The sequence below is a fragment of the Anabrus simplex genome, chromosome 2 (assembly GCF_040414725.1).
Source record: "Anabrus simplex isolate iqAnaSimp1 chromosome 2, ASM4041472v1, whole genome shotgun sequence".
Lineage (NCBI taxonomy): Eukaryota > Metazoa > Arthropoda > Insecta > Orthoptera > Tettigoniidae > Anabrus > Anabrus simplex.
Genome location: NC_090266.1, coordinates 845,898,863 through 845,926,706, shown reverse-complemented (window position 1 = coordinate 845,926,706; position 27,844 = coordinate 845,898,863). Strand labels below are relative to the sequence as shown.

The 27,844-nt window shown below is 39.6% G+C and overlaps 1 protein-coding gene across 1 annotated transcript in view; it reads right to left on the bottom strand.

Moving 5' to 3' along the window:
* Positions 1 to 27,844, bottom strand: part of LOC136863132 (uncharacterized) — a 251,579-nt gene that overhangs the window by 72,102 nt on the left and 151,633 nt on the right. The window contains exon 5 of the mRNA XM_067139476.2: positions 11,155 to 11,307. Within this exon, the coding sequence (XP_066995577.1) occupies positions 11,155 to 11,307 (153 nt within the window). The remainder of the gene's footprint in view (positions 1 to 11,154; positions 11,308 to 27,844) is intronic.

The window sequence follows — 27,844 nt, the reverse complement described above, 5'->3', positions numbered from 1 at the left end:
AAGGGGGGAATTCTGGGTCAGGTATACAGTGATTTGTGCATGAATGAATCAGATGTTCGAATGCTTTTGCAAGGGGTGGTAGGATGGACACAGGGCGGTAATCTGATGGAGAATCCAAGGTAGACCTAGTGTTTTTCGGGATTGGCCTTATTAGTGCATCTTTTCAAACGTTAGGAAATACTCCATTGGTCAGGCAGTAGTTGTATATTTGAGTCAGTATTAGCAGTACAGCCCCGATGATGTTTTTTATTAATTTGATCAAGATACCGTCGTTACCTGTCGCATCGGAAGAGATAGAGTACAGCACACGTTTAACATCATTTGCGCTAATGGTGTGGAAAGAGAACTGGTCACGCTCGGAATGGCATGCTGAGTTTGTGGGATTAGCCGGTAATGGAACTAGTCCGTCTTTAGGCTGAAAAAAGTAATCATTTAACGCATCTAGAGATATGGTGGGAATGTGCTCTTCTATGGCTTTGCCTATGCCCAAAGATCGTAGCTTCTTCCAGGTTTGATTTAAATTATTATTTCCCGCTAACTGTTGAAAGTAGTGGCATTTACTGTTTCTAATTAGCTGTTTAACTTTGTTGCTCAATTTCCTGTATTGCTCAAAGTCATCTTTGTCACGTGTTCGTCTGAATTGTCTGTACCAACGGTCACGGCTGGCCATAGCAGATCTTATCTTGGTCGTCAGCCAGGGGAAAGGGGGGCGAGTAAATCTTACCTGCCTCTCCGGAGCATGCTTGTCATGCAAGTTCAGCACTAATGAGTTGAATTTGTTAACTTTTGAGTCAATGTTATGAAGATTACGTATGTCATCCCACGATAAGTTATATGCGTCATTGCATAGGTCATCTAATTCAATATGTTTTATGTCTCTTAAAATAAAGTAGCGTGCTTTATACTTCGGTCCTCGGATAGAGTAACGTAAGTACAATAAGTCGAAAGTTGAAATCCTAGGAGCTGGGATCTGTCCATGCTTAATGACTTTCTGGGGTTGACTTGCAATTATAAGGTCAATTAATGTGCGAGTCAAGTGGTCGGGGTAGTAGACGAGGTTCGTAGCGTTAAGTGGTAGGATTTCCATGTTCAGAGCATGGAATATGTGACACAACTTAGCCGATTCTCTGGTTTGTTTTAACAAGAAGTCGTGAGTTGAAATCCCAGGAGCTGGGATCTCTCCATGCTTAATGATTTTCTGGGGTTGATTTACAATTATAAAGTCACCCATGACTATGACATCTTCGTAGACCGAGATAAGATCTGTTAAAGCTGCTTCGAATTTCTCCATTTGTCTAATATTAGGTGGCTTATATACAATTCCTATTAATATTTTCTTATTACAGTCGAGTTCAACAAACATATACTCAGGTCGCAAGGGAAGGCTTGGGTCTGAGGTGCAAATAATCTTGCATTTTAAATCATTCCTGTGGTAAAAGGCTACTCCACCACCTCGTCTGTCAGTGCGGTACAGTACCTATCAGTAAACACACGATACCCACTTGCCCCATTAGCGGAGTTCTGCAGGTTTTCACACAAATGGGGAATTCTTCTGGCAGAGAATGGCAAGTCTGGATGAGGTAGGGAAGCAGTTGTAGGTGCTCCACAGTATAGTTCTACTACAACAATATATCCTGATGCAGAATCTGCTAACACAAATATTCTAAGACCCCATTTATTGGGCTTCTCTGCGTTATAGCATTTGAACACTATCCTACCTTTGAAACCAACGGTACTCTCATCTACACACACAATCTGTCCTGGTACGAGATAATCTCTGAACTTCGAATCTAGATATTCAACAACATTCTGAATTTTTGAACCTCTTGCTCTCATCCCTACGGGAACACTAACAGGTGGTGGACAAATATGTAACATCCAAAAAATTTGCAAGAATCGTTCATGACTGAATACATCCTTCTAAAACAAACATTTGTCCAGCCTGTCTTCCGAAAAATTATCCTGCAGTTCAGGTCTAGGATACATTGTCATATTCAAAATAACTCCAATAAATGCTTTCATTTCTTTCACAATGACATTAGCCCACTTTTTCCAGATGGACCTGGGACTCAGAGTACCTATTTCATCTATTTCACTTTTAGCATACTGATTTGTTTCATTAGTTATTTCACTGAACAAATTATCGGTAAAAAGCAATTGAAAAAAAAACCCTCGTTCAGTCTCTGTTTTCATATCCTGTGTTAGTTTGTAGCCTGAAACCGCTGTAAATGGCGATTTCTTGAAATCGGGCTCTGTTGATTTATAACTGCGCCAGCCATCAGCATCAGCTACATGTTGTGTTTCAATTTCCTCGTCATTATTGTTATTTTCATCACTGGTACTGCTATCGCTGTTTGTGCCATCACCTCTGTTGCTTACTACATCCAATTCACTCTCTTCCAATTCAAATATATCGTCAAGATCTTCAAAAACTTGTCTAATTTCATCCTCTGTCATAATGCGGTCAGCCATGTTTGTTTATTATCGCTCAAGCCTTTGAGCGGTTGAGTGGACTGGACACAGCTGACGGCTACACTGCCATCTAAACAGCAGATTTTTGACTGAATATTAAATAGTATCTGGATTTTACAAAGTTCCACACTGAACCAAAAGATGACAGTACAGTATAGCATCGTGTATTTTGTTGGCTAAGAGAGAGCAGACGAGCGATGGGTGATAAAATATGTCGGGCCTCGCCTGACATGTGACAGGAAAGGGAATTTCTTAATGTCAGGCCTAACCCGACAGACGAGTGGTAAGGCTTAAAGTATGTATTCTGCATATCTGTACTCATTTTACAGATTCATTCTAGATACCCATAATGAATTAATAGTGGCGCTCATGATTCCTGCTGTCTTCTGGCCCGTAAACACACATCTCGTTATATTACCCCGGTTTAAGGAGAGGGACCGATGTCCTTCAGAATTGTATTAAATGTGAAGGGATGCATAAAACTGGATCGCAAGGGGCTGGTGGACCACCCGGTATAATCTATTAACATAAGTTGTACAGTAATACCTTTCTTCAACTGTACAAAAAAATATAAGAACACTTTTCTTACATTTACGACTCGGTTTTATGCACTAAAATAATTTGCGAGTTTTTTCTGTTTTACATTTGTATAGCGTTTGCGTGTAGCATGATCACAAACACGGTTTACCAACATCGGTTCTGCCAGTGTGGTTTCAGTCTGGGATTCTAAATCAGTTTGTCCAGCTGCATTGTTGCCTCTCCCGGAGTCACTGTTTCTTCTGATGGAGCACCAGTTTCATTTTTGAATTCACCATCACTCTTTTCATTACCTGCCGAGGAACAAGAGGCAATGATTTCTTCATCTGTCATTATGCCGTAGCCTGAATTACAGTCATTTTTCAACCAGTCATTTACGTCGTTCTCATCTACGTCAGAACACCTGGGAATGCAGGCAAATGTGTCAAGGAACTCAGAAGAGTTCACAACTTCACAAACCTTGTTCATAGATGCACAGATAGAGGGCCATAGATGTTTCCAAGACATTTTAATTGTCATTTCACTAACTTGATCCCATGCAGATGCGATGATATAAATAATGTCTCTCATATTTATTACACATATTGCACCATATTCCCCCTCTTCTTCAATCAGTTTGCTGAGCAGCTACCTCCTGTATAACCACTTGATGTTTTCCAATACACCCTGGTCCACTGGTTGCAACAGAGCTGTTACATTAGGTGGCAGAAATTTCACTTGGATATCACCACTGACCAACTCTTCAAATCCCGGGTGTAACGGCGCATTGTCAGTGATCAACATGGCCTTCAGTGCCAAACCTTGTTTCGTTAAAAACTTTTTTACGTTCGGCACGAAGTCTTCTTGGAACCAGTTTTTGAAAGTACCATTGTCCATCCATGCATTATTTTGGAATGTGTAAGAAACCGGCAAGGCAAATTGATTCACATTTTTAAGAGCACGGGGATTTTTTTATTTCCTTCTTAACAGAAGAGGAAATTTATGCCCTCCAGATGCATTGACACGTGATATAAATTATTGCGATCTTTACTTCTTTTGTAACCCCTTGCCGATTCATCTAACTTAGACGCTAGTTTCTTATTTGGTAGCATGCGATAAAACAGCCCAGATCCATCGGCGTTATATATCTGACCTGGCGTTAAGTTATCGGAGCAAATAATGTCCGTAAATTCCTTTGTGAAACTGTCAGCAGTGAATTTATCCGCTGAAAAACTTTCACCAGTCACTGCATGACGAGCTTTCCACCTTTCCAACCAACCCTGACTAGCTGTGAAGTTAGGATCTCCATTTGCTAGCTTGCTGTTTAAACTAAGCGCCTTTTCTTGTAAAATCAGCCATGAAATCGGAATACCATGCTCTCTTTTTTCCACTAAACCACATGAATAATGCGTCATCTAGAGATTAATTTCTAGCTTTCTTTACTGTGGCACAATTCTCTAAACTATCTTTTGTTATAATTTTAAAGCAGAAGTCTTCAATTTCTTTTCGGCTTTTCTTTAAATCAGACACAGTTGAAGTCCATACGCCACAGTCTACAGTAATATTTCTCCTTTGTCCAGCCTGTTTATTGCTTCTAACTTTTGTCCATGGAAAGAACCACCTTCTTCCATTTTGAAGCCATTTCACGCTCACTCAAACAATACAATACTGCACAGGAAAATACTGTAACTGTACAACGTGGTGTTAACCCTCAGCTACTGATGTGGTCTCTCACAGACTACTGGATATGATGACTCATTTCGCTTCCTATTCCATCGTCTTAAGCAATCACAGAGCGGGTCATTATTGAGCAACGATGTGAACCCGAGATAACAACGTCCGCAGTAGCGGATGAGTGTCATAAGACTCCATGTCAGCAGGACCATCATTAAAAATGATGATGATGATGATGATTGTTGTTTAAAGGGGCCTAACATCTAGGTCATCTGCCCCTAATGGTACGAAATGAAATGACAATTTAAAAGTCCAAAAACATCCACTGACCAGAATTCAAAACGTGATAATGAAGAATGAATGGATGAATATGAATTTAAAACAATAAGTGGATCCAACCTGCAATGCCCCACCTTTCCAGAAACTATCTTCAAACAATAGTAGTACCGACCAAGGGACTGCTTCCAAAGCACAATCCTCAATCAATGATGCTTCTTGTCTAAAGGAGTAAAAAATCCAGGTCAACGGCCCGTCATAACGGTACTTATGGCTAGTAAAGTAGAACCATGGTACTTGTCATGTTGCGGTACTAATCCAACTAATCCAAAGTAGCGTAGACTCACTGAGTTCCACACATTATGGTACTACACACAAGTATTGTACGTCGCACAGGTAACACAGACCTCTGGTGTTTCTCACATCATGGCGCCACTCATAGGCAACGCAAACTTATAGTGTTTCCTCACCTAGGAGTACTAATCACTGGTGCCGGTATTCCCGTGGTGTTCCTCATATAGTGGGTACTAATTATAGGCAACGCAGACCCACGGTGTCGCTTATATTGTGTTACTAACCACAGGCAACGCCCAGACCCGTGGTGTTTCTCACTTAATGGTAGTAATCATGGGCAACGTAAGCCATGGTGTTCCTCATTTAGTGGTAGTAATCACAGGTACTGGAAACCCACAGTGAACCACTCTCTGCTGCTAATCGTAAAACTATTCAGTAACTAACATAGTGGTACTACGCGCAAGTAAATGCGACCCATAGTGTTCCCCGCATGATGGTACTAATCACAAGTAGTTTCATGGTTCTGATTCAATCATCCCTTGGTCGCCCCTTTTAGTCGCCTCTTACGGCAGGCAGGGGTTACTGTGGGTGTATTCTTCATATGCGTCCTCCAGCCACAGGGGGTCATCATTAAAAAACTCATTGATGAAGTGATTAAACAATGTTTACGGAGCAGCGTAGCTCTGCGTGCTGAGTCACGTTAGTAGTGCGTTGCATTCAGAAGACCGTGGGTTCGAATTCTACCTCGGCCATCCTGGGAATGATTTTCCATCGTTTCTCATTCTCAATTCCAAGCGAATGCCAGGCCGGTACCTTTCATAGACCGTGACCGAATTACTTCCAATTCCTGTTCTTAACCATCCTTGGCGGTGAAGAGATTCGAGAAGAGTCGACCCCATAAAAGAAATACTGTACAAGTAAAAATGAATTTTTATTATTTTTGATCCGGATAAACCGGAGATCCAGATTAATGAAGGCCAGATAAACGAGGCTCTTGTGTATTTAAAAGTATGATCTTGTAATTTATTATTTGTTTACTGTAGTCTAAACTACATACAGAATAAACCATGATCAGAATTTGTCTAAGAATCAGCACCTGTCATTGCACTCATTGTCCATTTGTGCCTCCGCTTACTGGTTTGTTCTGAAATACATGAAGTTTACTGGCTTTGCAAGTTGCTCATCAAGTGGTTCAAAGTTTGCCCATATATGATCACGAATATACACAGGGATATAACTATCATGCAACATCACTTGTTGACAACAGGCTAACACTGAATACTGAGAAAATAAGATATATATTTTTACATAAGCTATCTCTTAACCACACACTTCCCAGTTCAATTATCACAAAAATATAAGTATTCAGTCATAGGACAATTAAACAACTTATAAAATCAAAATAGTAACTCAATTTAAATATCTTGCAGAAGTAATAACACATAACCTAAATGAAAAAATCTCAATCCAAACAAGAACAAATAGATTAGCTAAAGCACAAAAATTAACATGTGATATCTACAAAAAGAAATGTTTATCAATAAATGCAAAAATAAAACACTACAACACGGTTATAAAACCGGAAGCTATATATGCAGCAGAAACACTTTTTCACCTGAATAAACAATCAAAGACTGACAGACTTCAGAAAATTGAAAGGAGGATTGGAAGAACCTGCATCAACAAAAAATACCAGAAAAATGGACCGTGGCGGATAATACCTAACAAAGTTATGTATAAAGACTGGGATTCTTTGGACATATCATGAGGATGCAGGATTCGAGACTTCTGAAACAACTAGTACAACACAATCTTGTCTCAAAAAATACCACAACAGGATGTAAATGGATCAATGTAAGAGAGGATCTGAAGGAAATATGCCTTACAACAGAAGACACCACAAATAAGATAAAACTGAATACAAAACTCAAGAATTCAAACCTCCGCTTTACCCTTACATGAAACAAACCAACAACACGCATATTTTCAATTGAGGAAAGGGCACAAAGATCAGAGCATTTGAAGAAATACTGGGAGGACCGCAAAGCCCGAACAATCCCTTCAAAGAGACCTGAATGATGGACTGACTAAAGTGATCCTATGCGGTCATAAAAGAATAATAATATGGACAACACATTGCCATGGGGTATTTCATTAAGAGCATAATTGTGTGTCCCACAGCCTACACCAAAAAGGAATACTTAATTAATAAAATCGTAATCATTATCTATTATGCACTACTACAGTGCCGCCTATCCAACAATTTACTACCATAACTAAAGTAAGCATGGCTAGAGTGCTGGCTGCCTGACTCTCACACATAATTGCTCCCTCTTGACTTAGTAGGAGTTGTGCTCTCAAGTGAGGCATGCATTTATTCTATAATACACAATTATAACAAATTACTATCTTGGTTTAATAAATCCATTTAACAAAGAGAATTAATTTTTGAGATGTATCCAGCAAAGAACATTTACAACAGGTTGTGTGAGAAAGTTTCTTCAGAATATTCCTGGGAGTATTGGCTCTTGTCTGGTGAGGCATTAGAATGGATGGAGTGAGCTTTGGATACTGGAAGAGAGGCAGTCAGTAATACTTCAATGATGTAATCCTTCACTATGTTCATCTTCATAGAGGCTCCAAATTTGTGTTTATATAAGTTCAGGCCTCCCCACCCTACAGTCAATAGCAAACTGTTGGATAGTGGGACATGGTCGATAGACTGGATTACTTATTTTCTCAAACTGGATTCCATACGTGTAGGATGTTCATGGAAGATGCCAAGTGGTATGTCAACCGTTCACCACAACATGTCTCCTGCTTGACTGCAAGACTACTCAACAACCTTCTGAAAATTTATGACAGATGATGAAATGCACGTAAAATCATTAAACCTGGTTACATCCCCTACTAAGGACCATCTATGGTTCATTCTGTCTATTGAAAATATACACCTGTAACAAAGCAGCCACTGTACCATGAATCGGCACTGTTGTTTGAGCTTCCTATGGAATGGTTTTCCCCAATTCCATATGAACCCCGTGCAGTGCAAGAGATGAGAACCTCATCATAGCCTTAAATTTTTCACTCCAATGTATCATTAGTTGATCAGTGGCCTAGCTCACAGTTAAAAAATTGTGATCAAAGCAACGGGACCTTCAGTTTCATGTGTACATGAATGCACCACAGGGATGCAAGTTTTCAGTTTAAAAATCTCACATGCATTGTCCAGGATATGAACTGCAAGCCATGATGGAGAGGTCACTGATGATGCCTGTAAGTGACTCCTGTTCTTCTGACGACATAAATTGGCAAGGCAGAGCCCTTTCACCTCTCTGTCGACATTTAATGAATGAAAATGAACATCCACAGCCTGTTTCCAGTCATTAACTGGCCATACACGGAGAGATTTTTTATCAGGCCTCGCCTTTAGGGCCAGATCTGACAAGCTGCCTGTCGGACGTGATCTTCGGAGACTAGGCCTGCTGCTCGCCATCAACTGTGACGCCAAGCCTGTCGTGTTGTGCAACATGATCTGTCAATAGTACAGACCCTCCCGTTAATTGAATGATCCACGACATCTCGGCAGGCCAGGCCTCATCCACTGGCCTTTCAAATTAGTTTGAAATCCTTGCCGATTGGATCTGCCGTACTTAGAACTGTGTGATGGATGTCGAAGCAGACAGTGTCCAGAAGAAAATAAAATTTTGCTGTTGCGTTTGTTGGAATGTGCATTTCGCTGTAAGTTACATCATGCAAAAAGAAAAATCAATCGAAGTGGATGAAATAATGGATAAGAGAGCGAGGCAGCTTTAATCACATGCACCTCATACAACACCTGAGAGAAAATGAACTGGACGATTACAAGAATTATATGCGAATGGACCAGAGCGATTATGATATGCTGTTAGGTAAGCATGTATGCATTTTTCTTGTTATTACGTTAAATGTTTGATTTGTAACACATATACATAATGATTAGTTGATAGAGTATTTATTGTAGGTATTGAAGCTTCTAAGCTGAAGAAAGAGGATACTGTAAAGCAACAAAGCATACCACCTGAGGAACGCATGATTGCGACACTGAGAATATTAGCTACCGGGCAGTCTTTCGAAGATTTGAATTTACAACAGGAATTGCAGTTCAGACATTTCAATAAATTACTCCAGCAGTGCCTTTGTCCACTTTATGCTTTCCTTACAAGAGGCTTGATCTGCGAGGCGATGTCCTTCCGTTGAGGTGTTGACAACCGGTCTCGCCGGTAGCAGATAATGCCCCAAACTAGTCTCGCTCACTAACAAGCAGTCCTAGCCTGTCGGTACGTGTCACAGGAGGCCTCTCCTGTCAGGAATGGAAAGAATGAAGCCCCCTTCTAGCGGCGAGGATAGGAATTGTGCCGGCTGCCAAAGCCTGTCGCATTCCTCTGAGGCAATGATTAATGAATGATTAATGAAGTGAAATGATCTTGGAGAGTGTCGCTGGAATGAAAGATGACAGGGAAAACCGGAGAAAAACCTGTCCCGCCTCTGCTTTGTCCAGCACAAACCTCACATGGAGTGACCGGGATTTCAACCACAGTACCCTGCAGCGAGAGGTCAGCGTGCTGCCGCCTGAGACACGGAGGCTCGTGCCAACATTTAATAACTGTCATAATTTAGGATAGCTGCAAAACTACTTGTTTGTGCTTCTCACTAATTTTTTCTAGTTCAACTGTTAAGACCACAGTGAACATCCAAAATATTCAACATGGCTATTTGATATCTTGTTGGACACATTATGATTTGGATTTGTCACTGTAATTGATTCCACAAGTCTTGACAACATTCCTGAGGTGTACAATGCTACAGTGAGGTTATAGAGCCTTGTTATTTCTGTAGATTAGTAGGTGAAAAAAAAAATGTGCTCAAACAACTAGTTCTCCAATCTTCAAATTTTTCAATGACCTTGGTATTTGACAATGACATGCCCTCACTGCATCTTGTTGCTTATTGAAACCGTACAGTGTATTTTTCTTCTTATGACACAATTCAGAATAAATTGATATTCAGACTCCATTACATGATTCTTGTCATTTCTAGCAGTGCTAAGTAGTATCCAGTATATAGTTGAACCCAGAAATCCTACTTTCACATTAGATTAGACTCCATCTTAAGTATTTTTTCTTTTTTCCCCTCTTTCGAACGTAACCACACCCCCAAGTGCTCGAGTTGCTGAGGCTAGCACAGAAAGTAGGAGGGCAGTTCGAAGCCTGTGTTAGCAGTTCGGACCACTCTTCAATATAATCTCATCCGTGGTTGTTTATCAGGTTATGCTGAGGCATTATTAAGCTTGGGTCTCCCCAGACGAAGCTCGGCAGGGCACATTATACTGGCAGCAAACATTACAGATTGCAGTGTACACTGTTAAAACCAGTCAACACTCAATATAGTTCTGATTATCTTGCCATTATTTATATAAAATACCAGTATTCTGTGACTTTTTAACTCTGATGACATACTCTCTTACTGTGCTAGCTTTACCAATTTCTACAACTAACATATGTATTCTTGATTACAAGGCACCTCTACAATCTAACCTCATAAGGTTATCATCATCATCATCATCATCATCATCATCATCATCATCATCACCACCACCACCACTGCTGTTAGAAAGATGCCTTCAGGTGAACTTACCAGTGTACTGACCTACTCTCTGGAAGACAAGAGACATACAGGATTAGAAAAAATCACATCCTACACCTTAATCCTGTTACTCAAAAAGAAAATCGCTCACCTCTGCCATAAATCTACAGTTAAAAACGACAGAGTAATATAAAAATACGTTTGTAATTTTCAAATAAGTGAAGGCAAAGATATATCATTAATTTAATTTACTGTATGTACTTTAAAAAAAATGTAAAATGAAATGAGAATTCTCACCAAACAGATGATGATTAGTAATGTATAGATATGGATGGTAGTATCTGGTATAGTCTCCATATCCTTAAGTGCAGTCACTGCCGGCTCAAACTCAGGCTTCAGTTCGAGAGCGTGACGCAAATGGAGAGAGGCCTCTTGATAATGGCCATAAGCCTAGGATACAAAACACATAATGATAAATTCCTATAAGGGTTAATACTTCAAATATCTGTTATAAAGTAAGACTGTCACATAAATCATTGTTTAGAAAGTATCAAACTAGGCAAAAGTCCAAAACAGTTAGAGAGCCTTTTGACACATTCATTCCCTAGTGTGAAAACAAGTTCAGAAACAACTTTGTATTTGCTGATAACAAAGCAAATAGTTCCTTTCAAATGATAATCATAGTCTTCATCACTCCTTTCATAATTTTTCCAAAAGAAAATATATATATATTGACAGACACTAATGGAACTGTGATTGACAATGGATATTCATACTTTATACTGAATGTACACAATGTAAGTAGACATAAGGAAGGGTTTTGTTTAAATGTGTGTCAACTACTGCAGAAATGTCAGTGAAGGAATTAAATCGTTGTAGTTATAATGACAACTACTGCTGGTAGTTACTGTTTGAAGGAGAAGTATATATAGGCAACCATCTCCTAATGACAACTATTGATGATGATGATGCTTGTTGTTTAAAGGGGCCTAACATCTAGGTCATTGGCCCCTAATGGCACGAAATGAGACAAATGGAATGACAAATTAAAAGCCCAAAAACATCCACTGACCACAATTCAAAACGGATGGACGGATGGATGGATATCTATAGCACAATACTGAATCGATTATACTTGTAGTCAAAAGGGGTCCAAAATCCAAGTCAGAGGCCCCTCACAATGGTACTTACCACTAGGAAAGTAGAACCATGGTATGTGTCATGTTGCGGTACTAATCAAGAGTAGCGTAGACTCGGGGTATTCCAAACATTATGGCACTACTCACAGGTAATGAAATTTGCACATGTATTACAGGCCTACCGTGTTTCACACATTGCGGCGCCATTGACAGGCAACGCAAACCTATGGTGTTCATAACCTAAGTGTACTAACCATAGGGACTCGTACTATTCCGTAGTGTTCCTCATAGTTCCTCATATAGTGGTTACTAATCACAGGCAAGCCAGAACTATGGGTTCAGTCATCCCATGGTGCTGCTCATATAGTGCTACTAATCACACGTACTGTAAAAGCCGCCGCGCTCTCGTCTGCTACAAATCACAAACCTATTTGGTACCTAGCATAGTGGTACTACGTGCAAGGAAAAGTGACCCATGGTGTTCTCCACGTGGTGGTACTAATCACAAGGAGTTTCATGGTTCTAATATAATCATCCCTTGGTCGCTCCTTTTAGTTGCCTCTTACGACAGGCAAGGGATACCGTGGGTGGATTCTTCGTCTGCGTCCCCCACCCACAGGGGGTAATGACAACTATTAGCAAAGCTTAGGGGATAGAGGTTTAGACCTAGGAAGCCATACGCAATTTTCAAGGTACAGAAAAATAAGCTTGTAGTTGTAAGTTACTGTTGATATAGTCATCACAGTCATTAAACCTCCATCTTTACATGGATTCTGAACCACAAGAACATGACTTTCAATTTCATAAATACTACATGCAGTGATCTAGCCAGCGATGATGTTACCTGGCTACCACACTCCTATTTGAAAATAGAAGCTTTGAATACAGCACTGAGAGTGATCATCATCCTACTTTGTATGAGTGGGCCTTCCCAAGTTCTGTGACATTCAGTCATTGCAAACACTTAAATGGCACTTTATTTTAGGAGAATTTATGCTCCTCATTCTTTGATTAGTGCCCAAAATTGTCCAGAAAGTAATCAAGATCCTAGTACATAAAGCGTAACACAAATCCAAAATTATACCAGTATATATTTGATGCCACTTAAAGTTCTTGAGGAGGATGACCTTCCTGTTTCTCAAACTAAATGATCAAACAACTGTTTTCTACTGAAACACAAGTAGCCTACTTGTTTCTTACTCACGTATGTTGACACAGTTTGCTACTTAAGTTTCAGGACAATTTAATCCCCTTTTTTCCTGGGTGTGTGTATTCCAGATTATATAATGATCCATAAAAATTTCAGGTGCTGAGAAATAATTGCAGACAGAAATAGAGAGGATTTCTCCTAAAGAAAATTTATATGACAAGGATTACTGTTTAGAATATTTCCCAAAAATCCCTTCAGTGGTTTTCAAATTAAACAGAATTTTCTGATGTTTCTGAGTGAAGAGCAAAATGGGTCAAGAAATAATGCTGCAAAAATACTATGGTGTGATAACTTCAACAAGATGATCCTCAACAAAGGCCACAGATTTTGAGTGAATTTTGATTACACTAAATTAAATCTACTTTCCGCTTTCCGTATCACGTTAAGGATTTTTCACAGTAACCTCATCGTTTCCTTTAATATCATGTTTCTGATCATTATAAATTTGACACTGCCGGTGTCTCCAAATAGCCTACGCAGTGGCCTCCACGGCATGTACTAGCCATGCGTCTTGGTAGGTGTGCTATTTACTAAGTGATGAGCCCAACTTAGCACACTGGGGTGAAACGCTGGCAACCAGGAATGAGTTAGCTGGAAAATTTATAATGTCCAATAACGGACCATTTATACTGGTATTATAAATTTACTCATTCGGAACAAATATGTTAGGTTCCCTAAGGGAATCAACATCTTTATCATCTGATGGCTAGGCAGGCATCAATTTTTGGTAATGAGACAAAATCTCTCATAGTGCACTGGCACTGCCGGTGGCTCCAAGTAGCCTACGCAGTGGCCTCCACGGTATGCACTAGCCATGCGCCTTGGTAGGCGTGCTGTTTACCAACTGACGAGCCCAACTTAGCACACTGTGCGAAACGCTGGCAACCAGGATTGAGTTAGCTGGAAAATTTATAATGTCCAATAACGGACCATTTATATTGGTATTGTAAAATAAACGCCATTCAATACCATCATAACTTTCACCACCAAACTGAAGTATTAAACCTGATATGTCAGAGAAACTACCTGTTTTTCGATTTTGAAAAACTTACAGAATTCTTATTGTTACCAGCCCAGCTTTGAAGTGGAAGCCTCACCCACACATGCTAGAGGGCATTGATGGTTCCTCCACATGGGTGATACGGTGGTTCAGGTGAAGTGGTGATGGTGATTGAGGTCGAAGACTCACTGCAGGGTGCTGGAACCAACACATCACTTTGCTCCACGTAGCCTGGACGAGCCGTGGGTTGGGAAGGGGGCGAACCCAACCTAGGGGGAAACTCATGGCTGTGAACTCAGACATGGGAATGCTAAGTGGAAACCACGTGAGTAGGCCTACTGAAGGGGGAACAAACTTGGCTAGGTTCAGGGCAGGGGCAGACCACTGGATGGATGACTGAGGAGTGGGATTCTGCTACGGAGAGCCTGCGTTGCGGGAGGACAATGTCTGGCTGCATGCCTCATCACGGATGGCGAGAATGACGCTCAGGACCCTAGAAGGGGAAAAACCCTAAGATTGATTGAAACATAGATGCTCAAAAAGAACCATTTTCAAAAACTTAAGACATCAAGGGAAGCCATGGAAGCTCCAGCAGAGCAGATCCACAGGAGCAAGCCCAAAGATGAAAAAATGGAGACAAGTCCCAATAGGACAGGCTGTCACCAACACAAATCAAGAAATGGCAACAGAAGTTCCAGTAGAGCAAACTGCTACCACAAGCAAATCAGGAATGTCCGTAGAGACAGAACTGAAGATTTCTGCATCAAAAATCAACAGATTACATATCGACAGACCACCTCGCAACAGCACATACTATAAGGAAAGGAAGAGAGCGAGGAAGGAAGCCAAAATAGCAGCTGGAACTTGGACGGAGAAGAGGCCAAGGAACAGGGATCAGTGAGAGGCTATCCATCCGACAACACCCAAAAGGCTAAGGTCGGAGGATAGTACGCCATCAAGTTCGGCTACAAAACCGCCCGCCAAGAAACAGAAAGAAGAATGGTCATGTCCTTTTTGGAAAGACTTACTTCAGTCAAGGTAGCCATAATACCTAAAACCTTTCCAGATTGGAAACTGAAAGAGGAAGACTTGAAAGAGCTCTCATCTCTTCTGACAGTGCAGATGAAACCACTGTCAGACGGATGCCTTCCAGGCTTCCTCGAGTGCAAATCCAGAAACAAAAAGTTTTGCTGGAACAGACAGTAGCCAATTGCAATCCTTACAAAGGGGAGAATTTAGAGGTGGCAGAAGCCAAGAAGGTGCTGAATATTACAAAGGTCATCACCAAGTTTCCACATCCAATTGACAAGATGAAGGTTGAAGATGTTCTTGTCAGAATGCATCAGCATGACACCAAACTTCCGACGAAAGAGTGGAGAGTGCTGAATGCGACAACTACCGATGACACAGGAAAGACAATTGTTTTGGCCCTTAATGAAAGAGATTGTGAAGAGCTGAAGAAGAGAGGCCTTAAGGCCAAGCTTGGACTTGGGCAGATCAAATTTCAAGTAATTAAGGGAAAAACAAAACCTGGCATTTGCAAGGATGGTGCTGAAAGTTCTCCAGGCCAAACTTCAACATAAAAAAAAGCAGCTGTTGCCAATTTTGTCACAAAGTTCAAGTCCGAAGCTATTGACGAAGCTTTTATATAAGAGTCATGGGTAGTTCAGGGCAGAGGAGCACGACTGGTGGAATCTGGAGGTAAGCTAATGTACAATACTATATCGAATATGCCCAGAACATGTTTACTTGTGAGCAGAAAATTTCTTCTGTTACAGGAACATTGTTCAAGGGAATTAGTGGCGGCCAAGATAAAACTTGAAAATTGGAAAAGTCCCAGAGAAATAACAATACGCTCTGTGTACCTTCCATACGACTCAACGGATCCGCCTCCATCGGCAGATGTTGAAGAATTGATTTGCAAAGCAAAGAGGAAAGGTGAACACCTAGTACTCGGAGCAGATGCAAATGCTCATCACACTGCATGGAGCAGTACCAACTGCAATGCAAGGGGTGAGTCTTTACTAGAGTTTAGTATTAGATCAGATTTGTAATACTAAATCTAGGAAATAAAACGACATTCATAAATAAGAATCGTCAAGAGGTAATAGATATCACATTGAGTACCACACATATAGCAAACTTCGTTAAGGATTGGAAGACCACCAGCATATCCAATTTGTGATAGATGCGAGGCAATGTGATATTCAATTGTATAGAGATTCTAAAAGAACGAACTGGGATGAATACAGAGAAATTTAGGGCAGGCTGTGCAAAAGATCCAAATTAATGTTTGATTTTTTGATTTGGATGGAGGGAATTGGATGAGGCAGTGGAACAATTAGAAGAGGCGATTTTAGCCTCATACCATGACAACTGTCCCCTCAGAGAAAAGAAAACCACCAAAAATGTTAAGTAGTGGAATAACAATCTAGCCAAAACGAAGAAGGAGGTTAGAACATTGTATAAAAGAATCATCAAGAGATGGCATGTGGGACGTATATCATAGGAAACTCACCGAGTATAACCTAGAGATACGGAGAGCAAAAAGGAACTCTTGGAGACTGTTTTGCAGAAAAGTGGAATCAAACACTGAAGCAGCAAGGCTCCAGAAGGTTCTTAAAAGTGTACATTTAAATCCAAGTGGGAACACTGGAAAAACCCGATGGAACATACACTCAGACGGGAAAGGAAATGCTGGATGTGTTGCTAGCTTGTCATTTTCCTGAGGCTGAGGAAGTAGAAGGGGAAGATATGGTTGAAACAGAGGCCAGACCACGAAGAGCAGATTGGAACTATGCCAACCAATTAATTCAGCCTAACCATGTGAGGTGGGCAATTAACACGTTTCAGCTCATAAAGGCTCTGGGGCCAGAAGACATACTCCCAATACTCCTGCAGGAAGGACGGGAGAAAATCATCAAAACCCTGACAGACCTTTTTAGAGCAAGTCTAGCTCTGGGGTACATGCCGAAATCAAGGTCTAAGGCAAAAGCAGTATTTATACAACCCAAAGCCTGGAAGGGCAAACTATGCCCCAGCCAGAGCCTATAGACCATTATGCTTAAACTCCTTCATGCTAAAAGCAATAGAGAAGATACTGGGTAAATACATCCAGAAAATGGTGCAACTGAACTCAAATTTACATGAAAATCAGTTTGCATACAGACCTGGCAAATGCACTGAGATAGCACTCCATCATTTGGTTTGCAAACTACAGGAAAACCTAGAATATAAAGAAATAGCTCTGGCAGCATTTATAGACATACAAGGGGCCTTCAGTAATACAACCTACAACTCAATTATTAAAGTTATTGAAGAGAGTAGGGTGAGCAAGACCATTGTAAAATGGATTAGATCCATGTTAGGTGGGAGGAAAATAAAGGCAACTCTGTTTGAAGAGACGTTAACGGTTAGAGCCACCCGAGGTTGTGCACAGGGAGGAGTCTTTTCTCCTCTTCTATGGAATCTTGTGGTGAACAAAATTAGTCATCCTCAATGAACAGGGATTTTGTACACAAGGATACGCATATGATCTAGTTATTGTGATACGAGGTAAGGTGATGAGTGTCATCCAGGACCTCATGCAAAGGTCATTTAACCTTGTGGAGAACTGGTGTCGGGAAGAACAACTCACAGTCAACCCGAGCAAGATAACACTGGTCCCTTTCACAAGAAGGAAGAAATTACAGAGGATGAGAACAATGAAGCTCCTTGGGCAAGAAATCTATGTGGAAGAACAAGTGTTACACTTAGGTGTAATATTAGACAAAATGTTAACCTGGAATCCTCACATAGAAACATAACCAACATAACCCAAGCTAAGAACCTATTGTATGCATGCAAGAGGGCAGTCGGGATAGCATGGGGTCTAAAGCTGGCAATGGTAATGTGAATATACACAATGATCATTAGACCACTGATGACCTATGCAGCAATCATTTGGTTGATGAAAGTAAGTCAGTAGCAAACTAAGTAGCCTTCAGAGAATGGCATGTATAGCCATAACTGGGGCCATGAAAACTACGCAGTAAGAAGCCTTGAATACCCTACTAGATCTCCCTTCATTAAGTAACTTTATAGAGGGACAGGCTAGAATGAGCTCATATAGATTGGAGCAAAATGGATGCTGGAAGGCTCAGAGGCCCAATCTTGGACACTGTAAAATTAACAGAGTAATAACAGGGGAAGTTTTACACATGCCAGCTTATCATATGATTCCTAAGTATATCTTTGAGAAACCATTTGAGACCCAGATAACAAAAAACGAAGACTGGGACATTAATAGATGGAAAACTGGTAGGGAAGAGATATTGTGTGGTGGACATATGGCTCAAGGACTGAGATGGGAACATGAGGAGGGATCAACGGGGAAAGACCTGAGAGATCAATCCAAATGAGTCTAGGCAGACACACTACAGTTTTCCAAGCTGAAGTGATAGCCACCATTACATGCCTTGAGGAAAACCTGAAAATGAACTACAGAGATAGGAACATTTTCATATTTACAGATAGCCAAGTAGCCATTAAGGCACTTGAAGCTGCCCGGATTACATCCAAACTTGTTTGGTATTGTCATACACTTCTCATGAAGCTCTCAGAGTACAATGTTGTTAAAATAATATGGGTGCCTGGGCATGCAGGCATAGAAGGTAATAAGAAAGCAGATACTGGCAAGAAAAGGGTCAGAAACACCCTTTGTGAGCCCAGAACCAGTATGTGGGATCTCTTATAGACAAGCTCGACTTTACATAGGTAAATGGGTACAAAAGAAACCAATGGAAAACTGGAAAAATGCTCCAGGATGCAGGCTTGCAAAAGAACTAATAAAGAGCCCAAACAGGAAGCATACTAAGGAACAGCTGGAACTCAGCAGAGAAAATATAAGATGGGTAGTAGGACTGCTGACTGGACACTGACATCTTAAAAAGCACCTACATAGAATTGGAGTAATAAGAGACAAACAACATATGTAGGAAATGTAACTATGCGGAAGAATCAGCTGAACACATACTCTTTGAATGTGAGGCGCTGGGAAGAATCAGAATCTCCATATTGGGACTACCTGGTTAAGAGAGAAAAAACATCCGAGAAGACCCAATAAAGAGGACCTGCAACTTTATGAAGGGAGCAGGTATAACTAGATGGGGATGAAGGAAAACACACGGTAGCAAGACATCTTCGAGGTCGACGTTAAGAAAAGGAACTTTTTAAAGAGACCCCATGAAGAAAGAAAGAAGAAGAAGAATAATACAGAATTCTTCCTCTCAATTTCTGTACCAACTAAAGACCACTCCTGGTGCCAGCATGTTCTTTTCTTTCAATCTCAATCCTGCAAACTTGCTCTTTTCTTTGGTAAGACCTAAGTCCCGCACTAAATTGTTCAGCTCAGCCTGAGCAAAAAGCTGTGGTTTGTCTTCTGAAGTGAGTGAGGAGACATCCACATCAAAATACTCTGTAGACTCAGATGAACTTGATTGGCCCACATCCTCTACGTTGCTTTGGTGGCACTGGAATGGGGATATCTGGACTGTGTGGCACAGGCCTAAAAGCTGATTCTAAGCCTTCAGGATAATTAATTTTTGATTTATTAACTTTGTTGTACCCCGATACATTGCACAAACAGAAATAGCAATCATCATAATGATTTTTTTTGTTCATGCCAAATCATGGGAATTTCAAATAGCATGGATTTCTGTTTTCCATTAAACCACTTTCTTAGTCCTTCAAAACATGTTTTACATATAGTAAGTGGCACCCACTTTTTGTGTTAATCTCCAAGCTTAACTTCGAAATATGCATGGTACACTTTCTTAATAAAGGGTGTAATATTTTGTTTCTGCCTCTGTAAAAAGTATGAATCACATACACAATAGGAATTGTTTCAGTTGTTCACACACTGCCTTCTTGGTGCTGCAGAGACTGAAACCAAATATTTTTTTAAAAAATTTTAAAATGCTATTTGTTCAGGGCGTCGACCTATAGAGATCTTTTGCCCCTACTTGCACCATGTGATATGAACCTGCATGTAATTGGAATGGAGCAAGTGTAGTGTGTTGAATGTGAGGAAAGGAACGTTAAGGATGACATAAACACCCCAGTCCCCAGGTCAGAGATATTAATCATTTACAATTAAAAACCCCTGACCCAAGCGGGAATCAAATTCGGGGCCGCTGGGTGACAGGCGGACATGTTGCCCACCACACCGCGGGGCCAGACGAAACCGTGTTATACATTATCGCTATACACAACACTTAAAAACCAGTGAATACTACAATCCAACAATGAGAAAAGAAACCCGAAGACTATGATGGTACTATGCTAAGACACATTTATCTAAGGGCTCTGTTTATCTTATCTTTACTTTCCTCAGATATTTTTATGAGCTAACATGTTTTGGCACTCTTCTCTTTAGTGCTATCAATGCTGACAGATTTATTACTTCCCTTTACCATGTTGGTCTTGCGTTGTCATATCACTCAACCCTCCAAGAATTTTAAACAAATGGTCGGCCAAAGGTAAAGAACTGAGACTAAAATGGGTGTTTTATTTCACAAAAATATACTCTACGTAGGTTTGCTTTTTTTTCTATTTGTTATTATGTAATAGATTATAAATTTTCCAAAGCATTCAAAATCCAATACAACATAACACTGAAGTTGTATTTTATTTTCACCTAGGAGTGTCTTACCCCGTGTAGTATTTTTTTCCAGATAGCACGTCATAATATTATGTATTTCACCAACTGTTATGACTAGAATTTTCATGTGATAAAGTTTTTTTCATATTTCCATAAATCTGCATAATATAAGACTTTTAGAATATTTTTTTTATTGATATCTTGTAAACGATACTGACAAATCATTTTTGGTTTTTTTTTTTCCTTCACTGAATTCTACATACTAATATTAGCATTGTTCATGTATTTTGATGCCTGATAAAAATTTTCATAACATGACAAAATGAATTAACATTTTCTTAAATTTATATTAAATCTCGAACATTGATATATATATAAATAAAATATCTAATTACATAAAATCTGCACGTATTGCGGCAAAACAGTTTGGTGTTTTCAATTTTTTAAAATTTTTTTTTGCTATTGGCTTTACGTCGCACCGACACAGATAGGTCTTATGGCAATGATCGGATAGGAAAGGCCTAGGAGTTGGAAGGAAGCAGCCATGGCCTGAATTAAGGTACAGCCCCAGCATTTGCCTGTGTGAAAATGGGAAACCACGGAAAACCATCTTCAGGGCTGCCGACAGTGGGATTCGAACCCACTACCTCTCGGATGCAAGCTCACAGACGCACACCCCTAACCGCATGGCTAACTCGCCTGATGTTTTCGAAGTCAGCACATCATTTTCTATATGAACTACCTATTTTCACCAAAACTGGGATCATGGCAGGCTAGTGTTAATTGTTTTTATTACAGTTGGTTTCACCCCCAGGGTTATGTGGGTTTTTTTAAACATCTTCCCAGATACACAGTATGCCATGAGCAGCAGAGGAATGGCAGGTGCAATCTATTGTGAGAAAAGTCTGAATGCTCGCATATGCATGAATATGTTAACCATTCTTTTCAAAAGAATTAAAGGGAAAAGGAATGTTCCTTTTCACACATTTCCTTTTCAATTGAACTCCATAACAGCACATGTAGTTCCATGTTTCAATGGAAAGAAATGTAAAGAAATGTTGTATGACAGTTATTAATTACACTGTGTGAATTTTCTTGATCTCATCACCCGACCCTCTGCAATTAAGAGACAGTAAGTAGGAAAAATGTATATACACTCTATGGAAGATGTGAAGTTTTATATTCATCAATGTACAGTAGAAACTGGTTTGTATGTAATTCAAAAGGAACAATTTTGAATGATTAATTTTGAGTTTTTCTTTTTCTGTGTGAAAAATAAAATCCCAGAAAAAGTTTCAGTTTAATGATGATTTTAAAGGTCCAGTGAAACCTGACTAAGTGGCCACCAGTCATTCTTAAAAGAAAAGAAAAGAAAAGAAAAGAAAAGAAAAGAAAAGAAAAGAAAAGAAAAGAAAAGAAAAGAAAAAAAGAGGTCATTTAGTAAAATGTCTGCTAAATTAAAATAAAAAAAAGTAGAGAATTTAGAAGGAGGTTTATTTCATCACATGATTAGCATAAGTACAACCTACAGTTTATTAAAGGTAGCATGTATAATATATGGAGTAAGCTATTTAAAATGTACTGTACAGTAAACTGATAAAAACCAAACAAACCAAACCCCATGGCACTACAGCCCTTGAAGGGCCTTGGCCTACCAAGCGACCGCTGCTCAGCCTGAAGGCCTGCAGATTACGAGGTGTCGTGTGGTCAGCACGGCGAATCCTCTCGGCCGTTATTCTTGGATTTCTAGACCGGGGGCCGCTATCTCACCGTAAACTGATTGTTTCTTAATTCACTTGATTTACAACAAAATCTTTCAGAGTGATGTGTTTTGTAGTATTTCCACTTATCTTCTTAGCAGCATAGGTTTCAAAAGATTATTAATTTTATTCAGATGCGGGACTGACAGTTCATCTAAAATGAGACACAGTGGCTGTATGTTGCATTATTCACTTGTGTTCTGGCAAATTTGGCAATTTCAGCAAGGTTCCTTGCAGAAATTCATTTTTTTGATTTCAAGAATCACTTTTCGCCGCACCTTCAATGTTTAAACAATCCTTGACTTATCACACATTGTACTTTACATATCCACTGATACAGTACTAAAACTGAACTCAATCTCCAAACTGCCAATAAATGTAACACTATTTACATTATTTCAACCAAGAAACATGTACAGGAGTTCTGTTGGAATGTTGTGGTTTTCTCATAAAAATAAAATGTCATGTATCATATCTTGTACATATTTTAAGGAATGCAACATTGAGGTTATGTGTTGGTAATTCATATTAATTTAGTCGAGTGGTTTATCTTCGTTTGTTTTGTTCTTTGTACGTTTTGAATTGCCACGTGTGTGTGTGAACCAATGTCAGTTGTAGTGAACCGCTCGTAATAAATGGTTGTGTGTCATGAAGCTGGTGTTTCAATGGTATAATTTGATTACCTAAACCGGTGTAAGCGAGTAGAAATGAAGATATTTCAACTGGTTATGGGCCCAGAGCGCCAAAACGCCGCAGTAAATTTCGGATAATATAAGTGGAAATGAAGTAACGAGAATTAACATCAGACGAAGCAAGTTGTGACATTATTGACGGTAAAAATGGCGACCTCGTGGACCGGTGAAGAAACACTGAATAGGAATGTGGCCAAGCTTACAGTGGAGAACTATTTTTCGTGGGCATTAAAGGTGAAACAAGAGCTGTTGTTGAAAGATGTATGGGAATCAGTAATAGGGTATGAGGATATGCCAGGTTGTCAACTGACTCAAACAGAAACGAGACGACGAGCGCGAAACAATGTGATCACGTTAGCGGTTATTTTCAAATATGTGGGAGAAGATTTTGAAAGTGACATTGCATATATTGAATCAGCGAAAAAGGCATGGGAAAAACTGGATGAGTTGTGCAATGAAGGAGGGCTAGTGAATGGTGCTATGACCCTGGAACAGCTAACTCATTTTGTGAAACCCAAGGACATGAGTGTTCAAGAATACTTCGCAAAAATAAATCAACTGTGGAGGAGAACGAGTAAAGCCGGATACGAGTTCACAGATCAACAAGTTGCAGGAATGATTATCGGAAATCTTACAGAGGAATATGCAGCTTGTATACCTTCCTTGGAAGCTGATTGGCGAAACTGACCATCTCAAAGGTGAAGGCGAGATTACTCACGGAGGAAAGCAGAAGGAAACTTCAGCAAAATGGAGGAAAGGCTTACGACACTGGAAAACGTGAGGAGGATGAAGCTCAAGCCATGGTTGTTCAACAGAAGCGAGATATCAAGAAAGAAGACGTGGGACAAGGAAAATATAGTTGCTACAATTGCGGTAAACAGGGACATGTATCTAAATATTGTCGCAGTACCCAAAAGTGCTTCAATTGTGGTAAGTCGGGACATTATTCAAAAATATGTCCAACAATGAAGAGTGACGAATCATCGCAGGAGAGTAGATCAGTGAATGCGAGTGGAAAAGTGGAAAGCTCAGAAATTATACATGTAGTAGATAAGGCGATAAGAATGGTAGTTTCTGTAGGAACTGATAAAATTAGAGATTGGCTGTTCGATTCAGGTGCGTCCCATCATATGTGTCCAACAAAGGAGATGTTTATAGACGTGTTAACAAATGTAACCGGGAATGTAGAAATAGGAGATAGCAGTAAGCTGGATATCAAAGGTATAGGTAAGGTGAAAGTAAAAATGTCCACAGGATGGACAATTACATTTAATAGATCAAGATGTAATAACAATGTAGCATTTAAAAGTGTTGGGCAGGTTAGGTTGTGGCATGAGAGATATGGACATGTACCAAACTTTGGTGCAAATTTAATATCAGTTGGTAAGTTAACCAGCAAAGGTTTCAAAGTAGGATTTGCAGGTGAGAAAGCAGTGGTTGTAGATAAGAATGGAGATGAAACATTGTTTGTTGCAAACAGGAGGAATGATGTGTATGTAGTACAAATAGAGGGGAGAAATGATATTGTAGCTGTGAGTGACTGTGATCAAATAATAGATCAAGATGTAATAACAATGTAGCATTTAAAAGTGTTGGGCAGGTTAGGTTGTGGCATGAGAGATATGGACATGCACATTCTGAAGCTTTGTTTAAATTGCCTATGTTAGAATTGAAAAGAAGCAATGATATTAATACTTGTTCTGTATGGATTCAGGGGAAACTAAGTAACAAAGGAGTAGCTAAGTCTTGTGAGCATAAGGCAGAAAAACCACTTGATGTTGTGCACACTGATGTAGTTGGAAAAATTAGTCCACCATCACTTGGGAAATCTCAATATGTTGTAAGTATGATCGATGAATACTCCAGATATAATGTGGCTGTATGTATGAAAAATAAGGGTGAAGTGTTGGAGGTGTTTAACTCTTTCCCGCGGATTGCGTAGTAAAGCGTACTGGAGTCGCACGTTGTCTCCTGCGGGTTGCGTAGTAAAGCGTACTCGAATTTCAAACCGACTTCCTCTGCCATCTGTCTGATAAACATATAACTTTTTGGAACCAGTGAATTCCCTGCGCTTCCTAGATACCACTGGCATGCACGGAATCCTATAATAAAGTGTTCTTTTATACGTTTTCTTAGATAGAACAGACAGCTGACTGAATGTTAACACATTGCAGCAACATGGCTGCTCATAACGAGTTGAATGCGGAGGATATTTGTTACAAATTAGATCAATATGTTGACAAATACAACGGTAGTGAGTTTGAAGTTGTAGGTATGATAATAAAACTGGTATGGGAAGCATTTGGGACAGGATATGAATCTGAGAGAAATCGAAATATGGCTCAGAACAGGAAATGTTCATTCAGGTACCGTCTCCGTTTAAAATATTAGGCCTACTTGTAAAAACGTAATTATCAGTTTTAATTCTTCAGTTAATTCTGTTTCGGACTTTGAGGCTCTTACTTAAGTACATAATAGCCTATTCCAACTAATGTCAATTTATCTTCCAATCCCATTCAGTCAAAAATTGTTTATAGTTTGTATGTCCGAGAGGAAGCACGATTTGCTATCTAAATATCTTCATCCGACTGATCCCGAAAATGAAATAAATTGGGAGATTTAGGGTGAATTCCTGCGTTCTCTGCATTATCAAGAAAATAAGAGCCCCATCATGTCCAGTAATTTAGACTGACTTCAAGAACAAGCAATTTAACATTATGCACAATATTGGATGCTTCGTGATGTATCATTCTGAACGGGGGGGGGGGGGGTGTGTTGCGTGTAATTAGGTTATCTCATTGTATCATTTTAGAATAACTATAGTGTATTTTCCATTGTTACAAAATTTGAAACTGATATATTAAGTGGTTTTTACAGAATAAATTATTTAGTGAAGGTACTCCACAATTATACCTGACAAGCAAATTATTACTCTAGGTTTCGCCCGACAGTGAGTCAAAGATATTCCGTGGGAAAGGGTTAATAGGTATCAGGCAAAAGCAGAGAAGTTAGATGAGGAAGAAACAGGTAGATTGAAAGTATTTGGATGTCAGGCGTGGGCTGTGAGAGCAGACAGCAGGAAGTTAGATCCCACAGCAGAGTCAGGCATTATAATAGGTATTGCAGTATGTAAAGGTTGGATGGTAGAACATCTAGATGTAACTAGTGCTTACTTAAACAGTGAAATCAGTTGTACTGTATACATGGAACAACCAGAATTGTTCATAGAAAAAGATGTCCAAAACTATGTATGTAAATTGAAGAAAAGCATCTATGGACTACCTACTTCGAGTAAAGACTGGAATGCTTGTGTTGATGCTATAATAAGAAGGCTAGATTTTAAGAGATGTATCAAAGAACCATATGTGTATGTAAAGGAGTGCTGTATTATTGGCTTGTATGTTGACGACATTATTGCAATAGGTGACAAAGAGGTTGTTAAGTCGGTTAAAATAAGGTTGGCAGATGATTTAGAGATTAAAGATCTAGGGAAAGCAACAAACTTACTGTCAATAAAAATAGAACAGACAAAAGAAGGTGTTATGTTGAGTCAAAGTTTATACATTGACAAATTACTTGCTGATTTTTCCATAAGCAACTGTAAACTGAGTAAGACTATTTTACCAAGTGTAGTATTTTATTTTTTTGAGAAAAGGGGGGAGTGTTGGAATGTTGTGGTTTTCTCATAAAAATAAAATACCATGTATCATATCTTGTACATATGTTAACACATGGGCACCGGGCCCCGAGAAATCTCGTAGTACACTCGCCAGCGGTAGGTGACGGGCCCCGAGAAATATTGGTTTTATTCACGACATTGTTTTCGGTCTTCCTGTGACATCTCTTGACCATATATTGAACTATTTCGGACTTGCACATTGAGTAGAATAAATCGTAGATGTATATCTGCCATTTTTCTTTTATTCACGGCCTCTTTTATTCTTTGATCTAGTTTCAAAAGGTCGACTTTCTTTCTGCCGGTTCAGTCAATGACAAGATGAAGCGCCCACAGAATACGATGTTAGCTGACGACGATATTTTAGAAGAAGTATATGCCGATGATCGTTCAGATGGATATAGTGATAATGAATTAGTGGAAACTGAATGTGAGAGTGATAGTGGAAGTGATATTCAAGCCTCTACACGCCGTAAATTACCTAGTGTGCTTATATATTCAAGTGACTATGACGACGACAACGATGTAAACATTAATGATAGGTTAGTAATTACGCTGAAGATGGTTGTGTAAAGGCAGATCCACCAACTTTAAAGATAAAATCTTGACTGGTTTAATACTTATGTACATTTTTACAATCAAGTGCCGTTGACAGTAGAAAAATGTCCGGTCGACAGAGTATGTGACAAGCTCAAGCATCCGGTCAGCAATGTGTTAAGGAATGCAACATTGAGGTTGTTGTTGTTGTTTGAGTCATCAGTCCATAGACTGGTTTGATGCAGCCCTCCATGCCACCCTATCATGTGCTAACCTTTTCATTTCTACGTAACTATTGCATCCTACATCTGCTCTAATCTGCTTGTCATATTC